Raw genomic sequence first — 20,604 nt, forward strand, 5'->3', positions numbered from 1 at the left:
ACCCTTACTCTCACACACTGGGGTGACCTTACAAAGGCCAATTCATCTACCAGAGTTCAGAAGGTTGAGGGGACACTTGATAGAGGTATTTAAAATTGTGAGGGGGATAGATAGAGTTGACGTGGTTATGTCATAAGGGGACATGAGGTTGGACCTGAGTGCAGGACACAGGCACTGAAGTACTAGGGGCAGGACAAGAACAACTAAACGATAGACAAGATGTGGAGACCGTGGTGTGCGTGAGGGACGTGACGTTCAAGGTGTTTCTGGGGTTTTGGGAGAGTCTTGGAGTTCAGGCAGGGTCTAGGAGTTTGCTGGGCAGGTCACATAACTCCTGGGCAGGGCCCAGACCTCCGCACAGGGGCCTGGGCAGATCATGGGACTCCTGGGTAGGTTGCAGGGCACCACCCATCAGCAGCGAGGGATAGGTAGGGGCAGAGAACTCTGGGCAGGCCGCATAACTCCTGGGCAGGGCCCAGACCTCCCAGGCAGGAACAGGGGGACCCGAGCAGGTCACAGGGCACCTGGGTAGGTTGCAGGGCAACCCCTCGGCAGCAAGGGATGGAAAGGGTGATGCACCGTCAATAACTCTGAGACATGAGGCAAGATATCAGCTTTTATTGACTGGAAGAAAGAACAAGCAGCAATTGACCACCATGCCTCATCTGGGAGACTGAGGGCAGGGCTCAGGCCTCAATCGCCTTTATTCCGGGGTCTGTGGGAAGAGCCACGGGAGCAGTCAGCGGTGGGGGGGGGGGGGGGGTGGAAAGCATATCCAGACAGGTATATGCAGTTCACCACAAAGGGGCAGAGTCCCCCATTGGGTAACAGCAGTCCAGCCAGGCTTGCCCAACAGAGGCAAGGGACAGGAAGGGAACCAGGTCCAGGGTGACTGCCAGACACTCAAACACCTCACCTTTAACAAGGGGATCTCCAAGCCAGGGTAACCAGAGGAACAGGATAGGCAGGCCGACTCCACACAGTCCCCGAGCCCCCTATATACACCACCAGCCGATGGGCATCAGGTGCGCCTCCTTGAGCCCCAACAAGCCACGATGATCCACAGGTGTGAATAATTGGGCTCAAGGGTGAAAGGAGGGATGGCTACAAGACCCAGAGTCCGGAGTCTGCGGACCGGATCAAGACCCGGAATGCGGGTTCTGGACCAGACCATAACAGGATAGGCTTTTCCCATTGAGAGTAGGGAGGGGAGATTCAAACAAGAGGACATGAGTTGAGTGTTTGGGGGAAAAAGTTTAGGGGTAACATGAAGGGAAACTTCTTTACTCCGAGAGTGGTAGCTGTGTGGAACAAGCTTCCAGTAGAAGTGGAAGAGGCAGGTTCGATTTTGTCATTTAAAATAAAATTGGATAGGTATATGGACAGGAAAGGAATGGAGGGTTATGGGCTGAGTGCAGGTCAGTGGGACTAGGGTGAGAGTAAGCGTTCGGCACGGACTAGAAGGGCTGAGATGGCCTGTTTCCATGCTGTAATTGTTATATGGTTATATGCCAAACCACATCTTTGGGATATGGGAGGAAACCCGCATGGCCACAGGGAGAGCGCATGCAAACTCCACACAGGCAGTGCCCGAGGTCGGGATTGAAGCGGGGTCACTGGAGTTGTGAACCAATGAGCCAGGCACAGGCTCGACTGCTGCATCAAATCTGCCTCACGTCCCCCTCCACACCCTCAACTGCTTAGTAAAAGTTAAACAGTGAACTCTCTGGTCTGTTTGAGCAGCCGCAGGAAAGCCGAACCTGCCCTCCCCCATAGGCACAGCCACGCTCCCAGCAGGAAAGCCGAACCTGCCCTCCCCCATAGGCACAGCCACGCTCCCAGCAGGAAAGCCGAACCTGCCCTCCCCCATAGGAACAGCCACGCTCCCAGCAGGAAAGCCGAACCTGCCCTCCCCCATAGGAACAGCCACGCTCCCAGCAGGAAAGCCGAACCTGCCCTCCCCCATAGGCACAGCCACGCTCCCAGCAGGACAAGCAGAACCTGCCCTCCCCCATAGGCACAGCCACGCTCCCAGCAGGAAAGCCGAACCTGCCCTCCCCCATAGGAACAGCCACGCTCCCAGCAGGAAAGCCGAACCTGCCCTCCCCCATAGGAACAGCCACGCTCCCAGCAGGAAAGCCGAACCTGCCCTCCCCCATAGGCACAGCCACGCTCCCAGCAGGACAAGCAGAACCTGCCCTCCCCCATAGGCACAGCCACGCTCCCAGCAGGACAAGCAGAACCTGCCCTCCCCCATAGGCACAGCCACGCTCCCAGCAGGAAAGCCGAACCTGCCCTCCCCCATAGGCACAGCCACACTCCCAGCAGGAAAGCCGAACCTGCCCTCCCCCATAGGCACAGCCACGCTCCCAGCAGGAAAGCCGAATCTGCCCTCACCCATAGGCACAGCCACGCTCCCAGCAGGACAAGCAGAACCTGCCCTCCCCCATAGGCACAGCCATGCTCCCAGCAGGACAAGCAGAGAGATGAGGCCCCTGGGCACACACCTTCAGGGTGTACATGGCATTACCGAGCCCTTCTCAGCTTCTGTATGAGGGGTACAGAGTTCTTCAAAGCCATTAGGAAGCCAAGTGATAGGCTGTATCGACCCTCCACTTACCACCACATCTTCCTCTCTCCTCCCTTCCTCATCTTCTCTTTTCTCCCTTCCCCTCCTCTCCTCTCATCTTGCCTCCCCTCCTTCTCATTTGCTCTCCTTCTCTCCCCCCTTGCCCCACCCCTCCTTTGTCCTCCACCCCCCATCCCACCTCTCCTTTGGAAGTCTAATAACTCTATCACATACTAAATTTCCCTCAATATACTGATGTGAAGAAATGGCCTGCATGGGTGGGATGCAAAGCTAAGCTTTGACAATCATAAACCAATCTACAACATTCCCTCGTCCCCATGCACGGTAACTACTTATTAATCATACGGGCAGGCTGAGGAATGGGCTGCCAAGTTTATTTGAATAGTCCGTGTCAGTGAGATGCTCGGCTTTCATCTGTATTTATTAAACGAGGGAGTTTTATTTGCATGGGTTCCTCGCTTACAGATGATGTAAGGTGCAGGCAGCACTGGGTGGTATGCAGGCACACGGTCACACGCTGTCAGGCACTGCGTCCACAAAAGGCAGGAAAAGGTCGCGGAGTTCAGCTCGGTGGCGACGCCGTGCGCTTGCCTCTCGTTCCTTCACAACCTCGTGCGTTACTGAACGCAGAGCGAGGTTGTGTGCGACAGTCTGCGAAACTGGTGCGGGTGCGTCTAAGGGGGTGCGGTTGGAGCTGGGGGTGCTGGGCCCTTTCACTTTCACCTTCTTTATCCCGCAGGCCTGTTGAAACAAAGGGGCACGGGTCAGCCAGAGCACGAGCAGGGCGGCGAGTCGTGACGCTGCATGCCCCAGCTCGATGGAAGCAATCTCAGTAAAGTGTCAGGGCTGTGCCGAGGCGTGGTTTGGGAGCAAATAACAAACTGCCAAGGGAACTTGGTCGGTCAATCAGAGCCTGCTGAGAGGAGTGGGGGAAGGAACTGTCAACATTTTGGATGCAAACTCTGGATCAGGACTGTCTCCATGCTTTGGGGTGGAGGTTGAAGAGAACTGTACTTAGTTTTTTGGAGAGTCAGATTGTTTTTTATTAAATTAAAATGGGCTTCCAAAGAAGTGATGCGGCCTTATGGTTCAGGATTAAATTATAGAATCAGGAATAGACCATTTGGCCCATCAGCCATAATCTATTCAGTGAAAAACTTATCCAATCTATTCAATTCCCTGCTTTTACTTCAGTGCTACAAACACCCCTTTTTTAAGCATTTGTAAGATTTTCTTTCTGTAATTACCATCAAGTCTGTTTTCTGTACATATACTCCATTTTACAATAATTCTCTGTTCTAAATAAAATTGCAGGAGCATTTGCCAATTTGATAATGGCTCATTTGTCAAAAAAAAGGTGGAGTGCCTTTGAAACATGAGAACTATCTACCTGACAAACGCGAGACTTAGTGCATTCCCGGATGAGTAATTTACTGAAGTTTTATCTGTCATCAAATCAAAAGCAAAAAAAAACCCTGATTAGCCTGATGAAAGTTCATTGAACTCTGATTCTTACATTTGAAATATTAACTCATTCTTTCTCCACAGATGCTGCCTGACCTGCTGAGTGTTGCCCTACCCTTATTACTATTCTGCACAGTAGCTTGCTGCAGTTCCCATAACGTGGAGTTTCTGCACTTCATTCTGGGATGTTTTGAATCAAACTGCTTGGCCTTCTCACCGATGTTTACAAGCAAGGGCAGTAATTATTTTGTATTGAAGGCAGGGAAAGGAAACCTCGAGCGATATTGGGTGTTATCACTTCCACTGCCCCACACTTCTGAGTATCAATTGGTTCTGTTTGACAGGAGTCGTGTAAATAATCTGCCTGGAAGATAAAGACTAAAACAATACAAAAATTTACTCCAGGTCTTCTGTTGCCCATTGTCCCGGTTCCTCTGCCTCCGTCATATCTATGCTGATGATGAGGTAGTTTCTTCTTCGCTCTGGCTTCTCATCTACGAAGGTGACCTGGGCTCACATCATCTCCTTCCTGCACCTTTCCTCTCTCTCACCTTTGTGCTAGAGCGGGGTGAAGGGGTTAGAATTCCCCAGATACTCACTTCCATCTCCCAGTCTCCACATTTAACAACATACTCTGCAATTTACATCATCACACTCCACAATCAGACGCACCTCCCCTCCTCCCCGCTTCCAGCATTCTCAAGGGGCTGTTCTTTCATGAAGCTTTGGTCCTTTCCCTTTCCACAATTGATTCCCTTCTTGTGGCATATTCCCATGCACCCACAGCAGGTCCAACGCCTACCCTTTCACCTCTCTCCTTCCCAACTCCAGACACCCGCTGTTCCAGATGAAGCAGCGATTAACTGGCAATTCTTCCAGTCCAGTCTACCCTGCATTGGAGAAAGTGAACACATACTGGGTGACAGCTTTGCAGAGCTGCTGTATTCAGTCCACAGGAATGATCTTTCCCTCCCTACCTCCATTCCATTCTCACTCTAACCTATCTGCCTATGGCCTCCTCCCCTGTCATAATCAGGCCCGGTGTAGGCACATCATCCATCTGGGCACTTTGCAGCTTTCCAGACCCAGTAGAGAACTTATCAACTGCAGGCATCTCTTTCCCTCTGCATTAGAGCAGGTTATCTATTCGTAATGTTGTATTTTTTCCTTTTTTTCCCTCCACTAGCTATTTTGCTCTGTATTTTACACCTTTCATGTTCCTTTGTAGTTCATTCTCTCCTTAATATTCCTCATTAACTTCTGAGCCAGAAAAATTCAAAAGCTATCACCATGGGAACCCTGGCTACAACCAAACTAAGTTCACACACAGTATACTGCAGTTGCTGGGGTCCTGACGAAGGGTCTCGGCCCGAAACGTTGACTGCTCGTTTCCACGGATGCTGCCCGACCTGCTGAGTTCCTCCAGCTGTTATGGTCCGGTCCAGAGCCCGCATTCCGGGTCTTGATCCAGTCCGCAGACTCCGGACTCCGGGTCTTGTAGCCGTCCCTCCTTTCACCCTTGAGCCCAATTGGTCACACCTGTGGATCATCGTGGCTTGTTGGGGCTCAAGGAGGTGCACCTGATGCCCATCGGCTGGCGGTGTATATAGGGGGCTCTGGGACTTGGGGGGTACCCTGGCTTGGAGTTCTCCTTGTTAAAGACTAGCTCTTTGAGTAAGTCTGGCAGTCACCCTGGACCTAGTTCCCTTCCTGTCCCTTGCCTCTGTTGGGCAAGTCTGGCTGGACTGCCGTTGCCCAGTGGGGGACTCTGCCCCTTTTCATCCCTTGCTGCTGACAGGTTGTGCCCTGCAACCTACCCAGGTGCCCTGTGACCTGCTCAGGCCCCTGTGTTCCTGCCTGGGAGGTCTGGGCCCTGCCTAGGAGTTATGTGGCCCACCCAGTGAACTCCTAGACCCTGCCTGAACTCCGGGATCCAGCCTTGCCTGCCTGAACTCTAAGACTCTCTCAGAACCCCAGTATCACCTTGAATGTCACGTCCCTCACGCACACCATGGTCTCCACATCTTGTCTGTTGTTTAGTTGTTCCCGTCCTGTCCCTAGTACTTCAGTGCCTGTGTCCTGCACTTGGGTCCAGCCTCCTGTCCCCTGATGACACCAGCATGTTGTATGTGTTACCAAGCTAAGTTACCTCCCCTGTGCTATCCACCCTCCCATACTCTGTTTGTGTAACTTGGAAAAAGTTCTAAGGAGGATTCCTCAGTCTCGGACATTAACCATTTCTTTCTCCACAAGCACTACCTGACCTGTGGAGTGTTTCTAAGATTTCCTGCTTTTGTTTCGGATTTCCAAAAGCTACAATCTTTGGGAGTTTTGTTTGAAGCAGGACAAGGGTAGTTCAGTGAACCTGTACTTCTCTGATTCCAGCTATAATCAGTCCTTCTAGTGGCAGTGAAATCTCAGTAACAGTTATATCCGGTGGCAGTGATAGACCCAATCTGCAGATGCTGAAAATCCAAAGCAACACACACACCAATGCTGGAGGAACTCAGCAGGTCAGGCAGCATCTATGGAAATGAATAAACAGTTGACATTTTGGGCTGAGACCCTTCTTCAGGACTGGAAAGGAAGGGGGAAGATGCTCGAATAAACGGGTGTGGTGAGGGGAAGGAGGATGACTAGAAAGTGACAGGTGAGGCCAGGTGAGTGGGAAAGGTAAAGGGCTGGAGAAGAAGGAATCTGATGTGAGAGGGGAATAGACCATGGGAGAAAGGGAAGGAGGGGCGTGAGGGAGGTGGTAAGCAGGCAAGAAGAGATAAGAGGCCAGAGTCGGGCAGAGAAGGAGGAACGGGAGGGATAATTCTGCCTTTGCGGCTGGATGAACAGTGACACCTAGTGGCAGTGATAGGTACAGCACCGCATGGTGCAGTAACCATGGTAAATTCCTGCCCTCCAGTGGTGAATGTGTGCATTTGCACGTTCTCCCTGTGTCTGACTATGTTTCACTCCAGTTTCCTCCCACACCCCAAAGATGAGCCAGCGGGCTAATTGACTACTATAAGTTAGTCCTGTTGCTTAGGTGGTAGAATTTGGAGGGAGAATAGGTTCTAGAGAACTGAGTGGGGAATGGGATTGCTCTGAGATCTTCATGGAGTCAACGAGTTGAAAGTGACCTCTTTCTATGTCATACTGAGATGCAGAAATCCTGTGATCACACCCTAAAGCAATGGAACAATCACTCATGATGGTGGCCGTCTCACTTTCCTGTATGCAGGCTGCTGTAGCTGGGTTCATCTAGAGTATCATGGGTGTTACTGTGGTTGCTAGTGAACACATGGTATCCAAAATAGAATGTCTGTGATGAATTATTTTCTTTTGGTACCTGAGTCTTGTTTTCTCTCCTTTCTGGTTTACACTCCAAGTCCTGCAGGGTCTTCTTGTGCCACAGCTCCATGTTACGTATGTGAGCTCGCTGTTGTGAATGTAGAGAAGTTAACCTGAGTGCCAGACAACGCTTAACTTGCACTTCCTCTGAAGTGGGTCTGACAGTAAACCACGGAGCCTGCATCATGATCTGTGGGAGACAGAGGAACGGGAAATTCAGAACAGGGTGTTCAACACCACAACCCACTTCCAACTCTTGCAGAGCTACCGAGTCTGTGTTATTGGAGCGAGGCGCCTGATCCAGGCCCAGTTACCACAGGGGATTGGTTCTGTGGGTTATTGCTCTGTCAGCGACACAAGAGATTCTGCTGGAAGTCTTCAGCAACACACACAAAATGCTGGAGGGACTCAGCAGGTCAGGCACCCTCCATGGAGCAAAATCAACAGCCTATGTTTTGGGTTGAGGAAATAGCTGAGGCAAAAATAAGAATAAAAAGGCAGGACTACCACCCCCCTACCCCCACCTTACCTGACCTCAGCTATTTCCTGCCAGCTTATAGAACATAGACCATTATAGCACGGTACAGGCCACTTGCTACATGACATGCTGACCTTTTAACCTACTCTAATATCAATCTAACCCAACCCTCCCATGTAATGCTCAATTTCCTACTACCAGTATCCATGTGGCTCTCTAAGAGTCTTTTAAATGTGCCTAATGCATCTCTCCACCATCCCTGGCAGCATATTCCATGCACCCACCACTCTGTGTAAACAACTTTGCTCTGACTTATACTTTCCTCCAATCAACTCAAAACCATGCCACCTCATATTAACCATTTCCACTCTGAGAAAATGTCTCTGGCTGCCCACACAACCTATGCGTCTTATCATCTTGAACACCTCTGCCTAGTTGCTTCCTATTTTCCTTCACCCCAGAGAGAAAAGCCCTAGCTCACTCAGCCTATCGCCGTAAGACAAGTTCTTCAATCCTGGTAAATCTCCTCTGCATACTCCCTAAAGCTTCCACATCCTTCCTATAAATGAGGCGACCCAAAATGAACACAATATTTTAAGTGGAATGCCCTTGCAAGCAGAGCAAGTGACATGTCAGGATGGGAATAGAAAGTAGAATTCAAATGGGTGGCACCTGCCCTACACTTCCTCCCGCACTACCATTCAGGGTCTAAGCAGTCCTTCCAGGTGACGCACCACTTCAGCTATGAGTCTATTGGGGTCATCTACTGTATCTGGTGCTCCTGTATCCAGATACAGTATCTACTGTATCCAGTGCGATCCGACGTAGATTAGGTGACTGTTTCACTGAGCATCTTTGGTCCGTCTGCCACAAAAAGTTTGATCTCCACAGTGCCACCCATTTGAATTCTACTTTCTATTCCCATTCTGACATGTTAGTCCATGGCCTTCTCTACCACCGTGATGAGGCCACACTAGGTTGGAGGAGCAACACCTTGTATTCCATCTCAGTAGCTGCCAATGCCCTCCACCACTCCTTCACCATTCCCCATTTCCCTCTCGCTTTATCTCCTTACCTGCCCTTCACCACCCTCTGATGCTCCTCACTCTACCCTTTCTTCCATGGTCTTCTGTCCTCTCCTATCAGATTCTCCCTTCTTTATCCCTTTATCTCTTTCACCAACCAACTTCCCAGCTCTTTACTTCACACGCTACCCCTCCCAGTTTCACCTATCACCTGCCACCTTGTACTTCCTGCTCTCTTCTCCCGTCCTTCTTACTCTGACCTCTCCCCTCCCTTTCCAGTCCTGATGAAGGGCCTTGCCATGAAATGTCGACTGTTTACTCTTTTCCACAGATGCTGCCTGGCCTGCCGAGTTCCCCCAGCATTTTGTGTGTGTTGCTTGGGTTTCCAGCATCTGTAGATTTTCTTGTGTTCTCAATATTTCAAGTGGGGTCTAACTAGGGTTTTAAGAGCTGCATCATTACCTTGTGGCTCTTAAACTCAATTCCCTGACTAATGAAGGGCAACACACTACAGACCTTCTTAACAGCCCTATCAACTTGCATGGCAACTTTTAGGGAACTATGGTGGTGGACCCCCAAAACTACTCTGTTCCTTCACACTACCAAGAATCTACCCTTATCCCTATATCCTGCTTTCATATTCAACGTTCCAAAGTGTATCACTTCACTCTTTTGCAGGCTGAACTCAGTCTACCACTTCTCAGCCCAGCCCGTTGTAACTCTTGACAATCAGCAGCACTGTCCACAGTACCACCAACCTTCATGTCATCTGCAGCGTTACTACCACACCCTTCCACTTCCCCATCCAAGTAATGTATAAACATCTCAAAGAGCAGCAGTCCCAGAACAGACCATCACCGGTCACTGACCACCAGGCAGAATACACTCCCTCTACAACCATCCTCTGCCTTCTGAGGGCACACCAATTTTGAGTCCTCACAGTCAATTTCCCTTGTACCCCATGCCTCCTGAATGAGGAAACTTATCAAATGCCTTACTAAATCCACCACTCTACCTTCGTCAGTGTGTTTTGTCACATCTTCAAAGATTTCAGTCAGTCTTGTGAGCCGTAATCTGCCTCTCACAAAGCCAGGTTGTCTGTCCCTAATCAGACTATCCTCCTCTGTAGGCGCATAGATTCTTCCTCAAAGAACCTTCTTCAATAGTGTGCCTAACACTGAAGTAAGACTCACTGGTCTATAATTCCCAGGGTTATCTCTACTTCCTTTCTTGAACACAAATCAAAAACATTTGCCACCCTCCAATCATCTGGCACTGCGCTTGAGGCCAGTGTGAACACGAAGGTCATCACCAATGACTCGGTAATCTGTTCTCTTGCTTCCTGTAGTAACCTGGGATATATCTCATCTGTCTCCAGGGTTTTATCTAAACTAATATTTTACAAACGTTCCAGCACATCCTCTTTCTTAAGGTGGACATGTCCTAGCATATCAGCCTGTTTTATGATTTTCTCACAAATGTCAAGGTCCCTCTCACAGGTGAATATGGAAGCAAAGTATTCATTAAGGACATCCCCTGCCTCCGCATACTCCAGGCACATGTCCACTCTTCTGTCCATGATCAGTCCTATCTCACTCTCGTCATCCTCCTTTTCTTCACATATGTGTAGACCATCTTGGGGTTTTCCTTAATCCTACTCGCTAAGGCATCCTCCTAGCTCTCCAGCGTCCATTCCTAACCTCCTGCCTGGCTTCTCTGTAACTCTCTAGAGCCCTTGCTTCTTAAACCTCGAGTAAACCTTTATTCTTTTTGACTGGATATTCCACATCTAGATATTCTACGTTAAAGTACTCTACCATCCTTTCCCTAATTTAACGGGACAACACTGAGTTCCTCCAGCATTTTGTGTGTGTTACCCACTGCCTTGGTGTTTGTTTCAGGCAGGATCTTATCCAGGTTGAATGCAAGGTTCCATCTCCACTACCCTTGTAGGAAGTGAGGTCTGGATCCATCACTCCTTTGGGTGAAAAAAAAAGATCTCATCAATTTCCTCCTCAGCTTTAAATCCTTGTTTCTCAAGGTCCTTCCTGTCGATACTGATCAAACTTATCACTGTCTTTCACACCAGTTACACTCTCAATCAGTCTCTCATGTTGCAAAGTAAATAATCCTAGTGTAGATAGTCACTCATAATTATAATACAAGCTTGCTTACGCTTCCTCTATACAGCCTCATGTTCAATTCTGGTCGTCTTGCTGTTTTATACAGCTCCCTCAGGACCTTTCTGTACCTGTATTCAGCACTCAATAAAGGCACATATCCCATATTAAATATGAGAGATTCAGCAGATACTGAGACTCCAGAGCAACACGCTCAATATGCCGGAGGAACTCAGTAGGTCAAGCAGCATCTGTGGGAATGAATGAACAGTCGACGTTTCGACTGTTTCTTCAGGGCATGAAAGGAAGGGGGAAGATGCCAGAATAAAAAGGTGGGGGGAAAGGAAGGAGGACAGCCAGAAGGTGATAGGGGAAGCCAGGTGGGTTGGAAAGATAAAGGTCTGGAGAGGAAGGAATCTGATAAAAGAGGAGGGTGTACCAAAGGAGAAAGGGAAGGAGGAGGGGACCCAGGGGAGGTGAGAGGTAGGTGAGAAGAGGTAAGAGGCCAGAGTGGCAAACAGAAGACGAGAGGAGAGGGAAGGAATTTTTTTTTACCAGAAGGACAAATAAATACTTATGCCAACAGGTACCCTGATGGAATTTCAGGTGTTGATCACCCATCCTGAGGGTTTCCTCATCATGGCACAGGACTGAAATGTCAGAATGGGAATGGGAATAGGAATTAAAATGTTTGGCCATTGGGAAATTCTGCTTTTGTCGGATGGAGCAGAGGTGTTTGATGAAGCATTTGCCAATCATCTATATAGAGCAGGATGCACAGGGAGCCCCAGACACAATAGGCAACCCTAGCAGATTCACAGGGAAGTGTTACCTCACCTGGAAGGACTATTTGGGGCCCTGAATGGAGGCGAGGGAGGAGGTGGATTGGCAGGTGTAGCACTTTAGCCCCTTGCAGGCTAAGTGTCAGGAGAGAGATTTGTGTTGAAGGATGAATGGACAAGGGAATCATGGAGGAAGCAATCCCTGTTGAAAATGGAGAGAGACCGAGAGATAGGGATGTAAAGATGTGTTTCGTGGTAGGATCCCCTTGGAAATGGCAGAAGTTGCATAGAATGAAGCATTGGGGGGGGGGGGGGTGGATTGTAGGGAATATGTGCTTGGGTTTTTGTGTGGTGTGGGTCCAGGTTTGTGGGGGTGCGGAGGTTATGGTTAGAGATAGGGGTAGGGTTGGAGGATAGAGGTGAGGGCCTGGAAGGGAGAGAAGGAACTGGTGGATAGGTTGTGAGGATGTGGGTCAGTAGAGGGTTGTGGAGGTTAGGGTTAGAATTGGAGGATGGAGATGAAGACCTAAATGGGAGAAGGGTCCTGGCAGGGAGAGAGGGGGGAGCCTGGCCAGGCTTGCGTTTGTGGGGTTGTTGAGGTTAGGGTTATGGGTAGGGTTGGGGGATGGAGATTAGAGGCTGGAGGGGCAAGAGAGTGGGGGCATGGTGGGAAGCAAGATGGGACCTGGCAGGTTTTTGGCTTGGGGAGCGGTTGTTCCGGAGCACCATATTGCTATGCATCTACCTGTGGGATGGGGTGGGGTCTGCCTGGGGTGGATCTGTAACGGGGGATGTACAGCTGTCAGTGAACTGAAAGAAGACATAGTTTCCCTGCTTTGTGTAGTGTATGGTGATCTCTTTTGTATCTGTGTGTGTGCCTGGGAGGCCCCAGTCTGGGTTAAATTAACAGGGAACATGCCATCCTATTCTCAATGCTCCAATTTTATAGATCCAATCAGTATTTGTAGGCCTCGTTAGACCATTTGGGGAATAGGATTTGTTTTTAAGCCTAGTTATTAGGCTTCACTTAGGCTGTTTGGGGAGTAAGTTTGTAACATTTCAATCTACTTCCTCTCTGCTCTTTTTCTTTGAAGTTTTGACCATTTCATGTTAGTTTCTAGGCCCAGGGTCTCCAAAGACTGGATCCCATGCTGCTGGATATATCTTAACAGGTCTGGTCTGGTTTCCCTTGCAAAAATACTGAGGTGCTCTGTGAGTTTGACTGTGGCCTGTCTCCCTTTGTATATGACATGGCACTGTTAACACTGAATTGCATATACTAAATTCTGCTGTTTACAAGTTATCCTCTGGTCTACCTGGGCCCACTTTCACATAGCTCTGTTGACTGTGCATTTTAATATTCTTAAATGTTTGTATACCCTACAGTTTCTCCCATATTTCTTCTTAATCATTTTATCTGTCGAGTCCACTACTTTCAGAAATCATGGAAGATGCACTTCCAGATCCCTAGTCTGTTTTACAGTTCCTAGAAAATCAGACCATACAACATCAGCCAAACTTCACATTAGCAACACAGATGAGATAACTGCCTATTTAATGGCTGCATCCCTCTGTCCCACCCTGAATGCTTCTTCCTGAATGTCCCTTCCTGAATGCTGCTACTTAAAACAAACTTGGTTTCTGTTTGATAAAGGATCTTTAACCTAAAAAACTAATTGCTTCTCTTCCCACAGATGCTGCCTGTCCTGCAGAGGATTTCCGGCATTTTCTGTTTTATAAAATTGACCTGGTAGAATTGACTTTAGACCAATATAAGTATTCTAGATCCAACTACCTCTTTCCCATAACTATACTAAATCCAACTCAATTATATCCAAAATATCTTCAATATGCCTAAACTAATTTCCTACAATTAATTTTGTTCCCCTCTCTCAATGGTCTTGATTCTTACATTTAAAAAATTTCTTGGAATACTTAGATTTCTGCACCTTGTAAAATTACAATTATTGAATTGCTAGTTGAAACTTCTCAGAACCTGCTTCTGTGTTTGATCTTTTGTCTCCCTCTGAATTACAATACCCTCAATTACAGTACCCTCCCAGAAATGTAAATGCCCCATATTAGTTTCTCAGTTGAGTCCCAATGGCCTCCTTTGTTAACCTCTCTCTCAAACTCTGCCTGTCTGTGTTGTCATTGTTTTTATCTCCAAGACCATTGAAGAGTACAGAATAAAGTTGTCATTAAATTTATTTTCTTTCCCCTAGCCTTTGATTCCTTTGCCTCTCAGGCTCATTAACTGGGCCATCATCTACATCCACCTTTGCAATAAAAATACCATCAGCTTCACTTTCCACTTGTCAAGTTAGTTCCCCCCACAACCAAATCAAGAAGCCCTTTCTGCATTTCTCCAGGGCCAATTGATGTACAAACCTCTGACCTGCCTAGGTCCCACCTTCCCCAGGTCTGGCCCAGATCCACCAGGAATCTGAACCTCTCTGTTCTTTGTCTTTTGTGCTCTCAATCATCCTCCTATTTTTGAACTCACTGTTGCCTGGTACTGATGGTGCTCCAGAAATGATTATTGTATAAGAAACATAAAGAGGAGGCTCTCCTTGAGTACCTAAACTGTCAGAGGGAAAGAGAAGGCCAAATATATGGCTGCCAGACAAAGTAACAGGCCTGAGGGCTGGGGACAGTTTAGATTTCAGATGAAGGCAGCAAAAATAAAAAGTTTGAGCAGAAGCTTGCAATCAAGGTAAAAGTGGACAATAGCTTCTGTATATTTGTAAAAAAAGAGATTAGTGAAATCAGGAGTGGTCCCCTACAGTCAGAAATGGAAAAATGATGAAGAGGAAGAGGAAAATAGCAGAGTAAGCAAACAAATACACAGGTTCTGTATTCACAAAGGAGGACCTGTGCAATTCTTCAAAAGTTGTTAGGAAACCATGTATCTTATAAAGGTGAGGATCTGAAGGAAATTAATATTTGTAGGAAAATAGTGCTTGACAAATTAGTGGCATTGATCAGCAATAAATCCCCATGGCCTATGTTCTACTTCGTAAGGTAGTCATGGAAAAGGAGGATGTATTTTTTTCCAGCACATTATGGATTATGAAAAAGTTCTACCAGATTACAGGGTGAAATTTAAAAAAAGGAGAGAGAAAAGAGAATGGTTAACCTAGTGGGAAAAGTGCTGGAGATCATACTGAAGATAGCAAGACACTTGAAAAGTATCAATGGAATTAGACAAAGACCGCATAACTTACTGGAAGGAAAACAAACTTGAAAGAAGTTTTTTGAGAATGCTTCTGCTGGAATAGGTGAGAAAAAAATCTGTGGATGTGGTGTACTTAAGATTTTTAGAGAGCTTTTGATAAAACTTTGCATAAAAAGTTAGCGTGTAAAATTAAAGCTTGGATTGAATGATGGCTGACAGGCAGGAAACTAGAGTAGGAATACATGGGCCGTTTTCAGGGTGTCAGGCACTGACTGGAATCAGTGTGGGGGCCTCAGCTATTCATAACCTCAATGATTATGATGAAAATCAACTGTAATATTTTGAAGTCTACTGATGATATCAAACTAGATGGGATTATGGATTATGAGGTGGATGCAACGAGGCTTCAAGGAGATTTAACTGAGCAGCTGGGCAAAAGCATGGCAGATGCAGTTTAGCAGGGAAAATTGTGAAGTTATTCACTTCAGCAGAAGACAGAAAGGTGGATTATTAGTTAAGTGGTGTTAGACTGGGAAATGCTGACATACAAAGAGACTTACGTGTGGTCTTGTGTATCTATCACATAAATCAAACATGTAGGTGTAGCAAGGAGATAGAAGATAAATAGTTTGCTTCATACCAATAAGTTCAAGTACAGGAGCAAAAAGGTCTGATGTAGGGGTTCAACCCAAAACGTTGGCAATTTCTGTCCCCTGACAGATGCCGTCGAAGAGCTGAGTTCGACAGCAGATTGTTGGTCTAGGAACAGAAGTGTCTTGTAGCAAAGCCTTTGTGAGATCATACCTATCTGTATCAAAACTGTATGCAGTTTTTGGTCTCTTTCCTAAGGAGGGAAATACTTGATACTAAAAGAAGAGCATAGACTTGGTATGGATTGGAAATTAGTGGACAGACAGGAAATCTGATTCCTGGGATACCCGGACTGCAGCACGAGGAGAGATTAGGTCAATAAGTTTAGAAGAATAAGAGGGGATCTAATTGAAGTTACAACGTTCTGACACAACTAGAGAGATTGGATGCAAGGAGGATGCTTCCCTATGGTGAGATGTTCTGAATGAGGGGTTATGGAGAAGAGATTAGTATGGAAGTTTGGAGGATTTTTTTCACTCGGAGTATGGTGAATCTAGTGTCTGAGGGCTCAGGGCTTCCAGAGGGCTATAGTTGAAGGAGCTAGCCAGTTTCCAGACACAAAAAATATCAACAGGTACAGGAAGAGAGTATGGGATGGGATTGAGTAAGATGATTAGCTATGATTATTCTGAATGTTAGAGCAGGCCTGAAGAGACTCATACTATCTTTTTTATTCCTATATTTGTGATGAGCTTTAATTACAATTAAATTATTATAATCTTAGACAACTCTATCTACTTAACTTTATTTTTCATATCAAGCAGCATATTTTCCCTATTGTCCATGCTTATTAACTTCCCAAGCTTTGCAACCTGTTCATTAGGGTTGTTAAATGTTGGAGAGAGTTGTGGGACCTCCAGGTCTTGACCTACTGATTAGAGAAATGTAAGGTTTCTCTGTCCCAGTCACTGCCCATTCTGTATCATGTGGAAAATCATTTCCTGGTCAGCAACTGCTCCAGGAGGTATCAGTAATGAAAATACATTATGAATATAAAACACAGTACAGACCCCTCAGCCCACAATGTTGTTCTGACCTTTCAACTGTTCTAAGGGCAATCCAACCATTCCTTCCTACATAGCCCTCTGTTTTTCTATCATCCGTGTGCCTACCTAAGAGATTCTAAAAGGCCCCCAATGTATCAGCCTTTGCCAACACCCCTGGTAAGGCATTCCACACACTCGCCACTCTCTGTGTACCTCTGACGTGCCCCTATCCTCCAATCATCTTACATTTATGCTCCCTTGTATTGGCCATTTCCACTCTGGGAAAAAGTCTCTGGCTATCCACTTGATTTACAACACCTATCATCCTGTACACTTCTACCGTCACCTCTCACCCTCCTTCACTGCAAAGAGAAAAGCCCTAATTTATTCAATCTATCTTCATAACACACACGCTCTAAACCAGGCAGCACCCTGGTAAACCTCCTCTGCACCCTCTCCAAAGCTTCCACATCCATCCTATAATGAGGCGACCAGAACTGAGCACAATATTCAAGTGTGGTCTTACTGGGGATGTTTACAGCTGCAACATTACCTCGCCCTCTTGAACACATTCCTCTGACTAACGAAGCCCAACAAACCATCCACTCACTTCCCTGCTTCATAAATTTTAGTCCTCTCGACTAGTGGTTCCGCATCTCTTGTCAACCAGGGTTCCTTCACCCTGACACTGAGTGTTACGTACAATACCCTTTCTGTGGATACAATGAAACTCCCAAGTACTGGTTCGACCTCTGCTGACAGTAATTACCAAGTTACCAGTTATATCTGACTACCTAAGTAGCTGCTAAGTGTCCCAGGCAATTGTTTCCATAGTGGGACAGGTGGTTCCAAATTGTTTCTCACCACCCCACCACTGATCCATGCGGATTGACTATGAACACAACGCTGGAAGAACTCAGCAGGTCAGGCAGCATCTGAGAGAAAAGAGTAGCCAACGTTTCGGGCCGAGACCCTTCATCAGGAATGGGGGGTGGGGGGGGGGGGGAAGAGAGGACCGAAGCCCATTCTTCCAGCATTGTGTTCGTACTCTTTGATCCACAGCATCTGCAGTTGTATTTTTGATGCTTATTGACTTCCTGCTGTCAGCTTCTTCCCTTTTTTCTTGGGTTTCTTAAGAATAAGCTAAGTAAGAAACCCTCTGTATACTGTAAAGAATTCTTGTTTTCTCTTTCAGTATCCCCTCTTACTGTTTCATTTGGAGGTAGTTACTATTATATTCCTGTAGTTATTGACATCTATCCATGTCTAATGACTGTGCCTATGTTGGGATTGCAGAGCAGCCCCAATGCTGTCTTTTCTCTGGTGAGTTGAGCATTACCTGGTGCCTCAGTACTAGCAGTGGTTTCAGAGAGTTTAGGCAGACCTTTGAGCTTCCAGATGCCTTTCTCTCAGTGTTTCCTGTCAATTGCTGAGCTTCCTGTTCAGACAGTTTATCACTGGTCAGTGAAGTTTCTGACGGACGGTGTCTGTTTCTCATGTTTTTTCTCGCAGTGGGTTCCTGAGGACCTTGTTCGGTTTTCTTGTCTCTTACAGTGTCTCCAGTGGCTTCTTGAGGACCCTGTCTGACTTTCCTGGTCCTCTCAAAAGGGGTTTCCTGGGAATCCATTCCACCTTTCTTGCCTCTCAAGAGGGATTGCTCCTCCCTTAGTGCTGGGCTTTTCTCAGATCTTGGACTAGACTTTTCATCTGCTGATAAACTTTCCTGAGAACCCTGCTTCATTTGTTCATATGTCAATGCCCAGGTACCCTGAGGACCCTGCGGGTACAGGTCCTCACTTTGTGCCAAACTCTCCTGGGAGCTCTGTGTGGACTGATCCTCTCTCAGCACCAAAGTTTCCTGAGGACTCTGTGTGGACGAGTCTGCTCTCAGTGCTGAAGTTTCCCGAAGGCCTTGTGTGGTTTGATCCTTCTTCAGTGGGGAAGTTTCCTGGGAACTCTGTGTGGACTGATCTTCTCTCAGTGCTGGAGTTTCCTGTGAAACTTGTGTAAACTCTTGCACTCTCACAGCAGTTGAAGAGCCCACCTTACAGTGTCTACGTGGAGACTGTGGGTGAAGGGCTAGGAAAAGTTTCAGACTCCCCAGTAGTAACGACCTGTGGAGTAGAGGAAAGTTCTGTGATGATAAACTGATATTTTGTCCTATCTGCAACAGCAAAATGTCATCCAGCTAATTTACTGCCCATTCAGTCCAGCCAGTTTAGCTGAAACACCAGGATGAGAGGAGTTGACAATGCTACGAACCAGTACTTATTTATCAATAACTTGCTCCCAAATGCACTCTCTGGGTTTTGCCAGATCAGGTGAGAGTGACAGCTCCTGAATCCAGGAAGAATTTGACAGAGTATACTATCAAAGTGCTTTGAAACAACTAAAATCAATGGGAATTAAGGAGAAATACTCAGTGATTGAAGTCATACATTTAAAGTTGTTGAAAAGCAATCATCCCCGAGTCCTGGAATTGATGTTATTCAGCTGTTACATCAATGGCCTTCCTTACATCGGTTACAGCACAGAAACAGACACTACGGCCCATGCAGTCTGTGCTGACCACAAAGCCAGTTTAAATTTAGATTGTATCTTCCTGCATGTGATTTACATACCTCATCGCCTGTTTGTATAAATGTCTCTTAAATGTTGCTATTCTAACTGCCTCCCCCACCTCCCCCGGCAGTGCATTCCTGGCACCCAACACCAGTCTCTGTGTGAGGTGCCTGGCAACCTCCAGCATCTGTAGAAGGAATGAGAAGTGCAAGTGGCCAAAGTGCTACACCTGCCCTTCCCCTCCTCCATTCTGGGGCCCAAACAGTCCTTCCAGGTGAGGCAACACTTTAATTGTGAAGCTGCTGGGGTTCCTGATGTGGGCTCCTCTACATTGGTGAGACCCATTGTAAATTGTGGACTGATTTGTCAAGCACCTCCACTCCACCTGCGAAATTCAGAGCTTCCCGGTGGCTAAATATTTTAATTCTGATTCCCATTCTGAAATGTTGGTCCATGACCTCCTCTTGTGTCAAATGAGGCCACCTCGGGGTGGAGGAGCAACGCTTTATGTTCCATCTGGGTAGCCTCCAACCTGATGGAATGAATGTCGATTTCTCCTTCTGGTTAAAAAAAATCCCTCCCCCTCTCCTTTTATTCCGCACTGGCTTCTTCTTCTGACTTCTAATGGCGGTCCACAGTCCAGCTTAAAGGTGTGTTACCGCCATCAACTGGGCTGGAGTGTGGTGTAGAGAGTTGGAAATAAAACCCCCCACTATAGACAATAGACAATAGGTGCAGAAGTAGATCAAATGAAAACTAAATAACCCCCAAAAGCCCTATAGATTTTAAATAAAGACAATATTGTGAATTAAAGTAACTTCCATAACTTAAAGTTTTTAAATAAAAGCTGTCAATTCCAAAGCTAGTAGCGTAGCTTGCATTTGCTTTCATTCAACCTTGTATGCTTCACATTGTAATAGAATGTGTTTAACTGTTTCATAATGATGACAAAACCTACACACCCCAGAGTGATGTTTTCCAACAAGATATGAGCAATTAAGCATAGTCTGCTCAATTCTAAGTCAAGTCAATATAATTCCTTCCCTTCTTGTCTTACCGCCTTCTCCCATCAATCCATCAGTTTTGTGTATTCTGTAAAGAGGTCTCCCCTTTATGCCCATTATCCCACAATCCCCTAATTCTTAGTCCCACCAACCCCTTAGCTTTTTTGGAGCATTCCAACACTGGCTCCTGCCCAGATTTCTAACCTCTTATCTTCTCCTCCTCCCTTCCCTAAACCCTAGCCGTGCCCTAGCTCCCGGCTCTGTCCCCAAAACCATCCCAAGCAATTTTAAAACCCAACCAAGTCCGAGCATGGGCACAGAATGCTGGGCATCACAGTGGCATAGCGGTTGGCACGATGCTGTTGCAGCTTGGGCCATCGGAGTTCCGTCCCAGCATATCATCTGTGGGGGGGTTTCTGCGT

At 47.0% G+C, this 20,604-nt stretch overlaps 1 protein-coding gene across 4 annotated transcripts in view; it reads right to left on the bottom strand.

Moving 5' to 3' along the window:
• Positions 1 to 2,949: 2,949 nt before the first annotated feature.
• LOC132407610 (tetratricopeptide repeat protein 28-like) overlaps positions 2,950 to 20,604 on the bottom strand; it is a 226,413-nt gene continuing 208,758 nt past the window's right edge. For all 4 annotated transcript variants that reach the window (XM_059994374.1, XM_059994375.1, XM_059994373.1 and 1 more), the window contains 3 exons: positions 17,956 to 18,730; positions 7,395 to 7,586; positions 2,950 to 3,331 (listed from right to left, as the gene is read on the bottom strand). In XM_059994374.1, the coding sequence (XP_059850357.1) occupies positions 3,101 to 3,331; positions 7,395 to 7,586; positions 17,956 to 18,730 (1,198 nt within the window). In that variant the 3' untranslated portion in view covers positions 2,950 to 3,100. The remainder of the gene's footprint in view (positions 3,332 to 7,394; positions 7,587 to 17,955; positions 18,731 to 20,604) is intronic.

Source organism: Hypanus sabinus, chromosome 18, assembly GCF_030144855.1.
Source record: "Hypanus sabinus isolate sHypSab1 chromosome 18, sHypSab1.hap1, whole genome shotgun sequence".
NCBI lineage: Eukaryota > Metazoa > Chordata > Chondrichthyes > Myliobatiformes > Dasyatidae > Hypanus > Hypanus sabinus.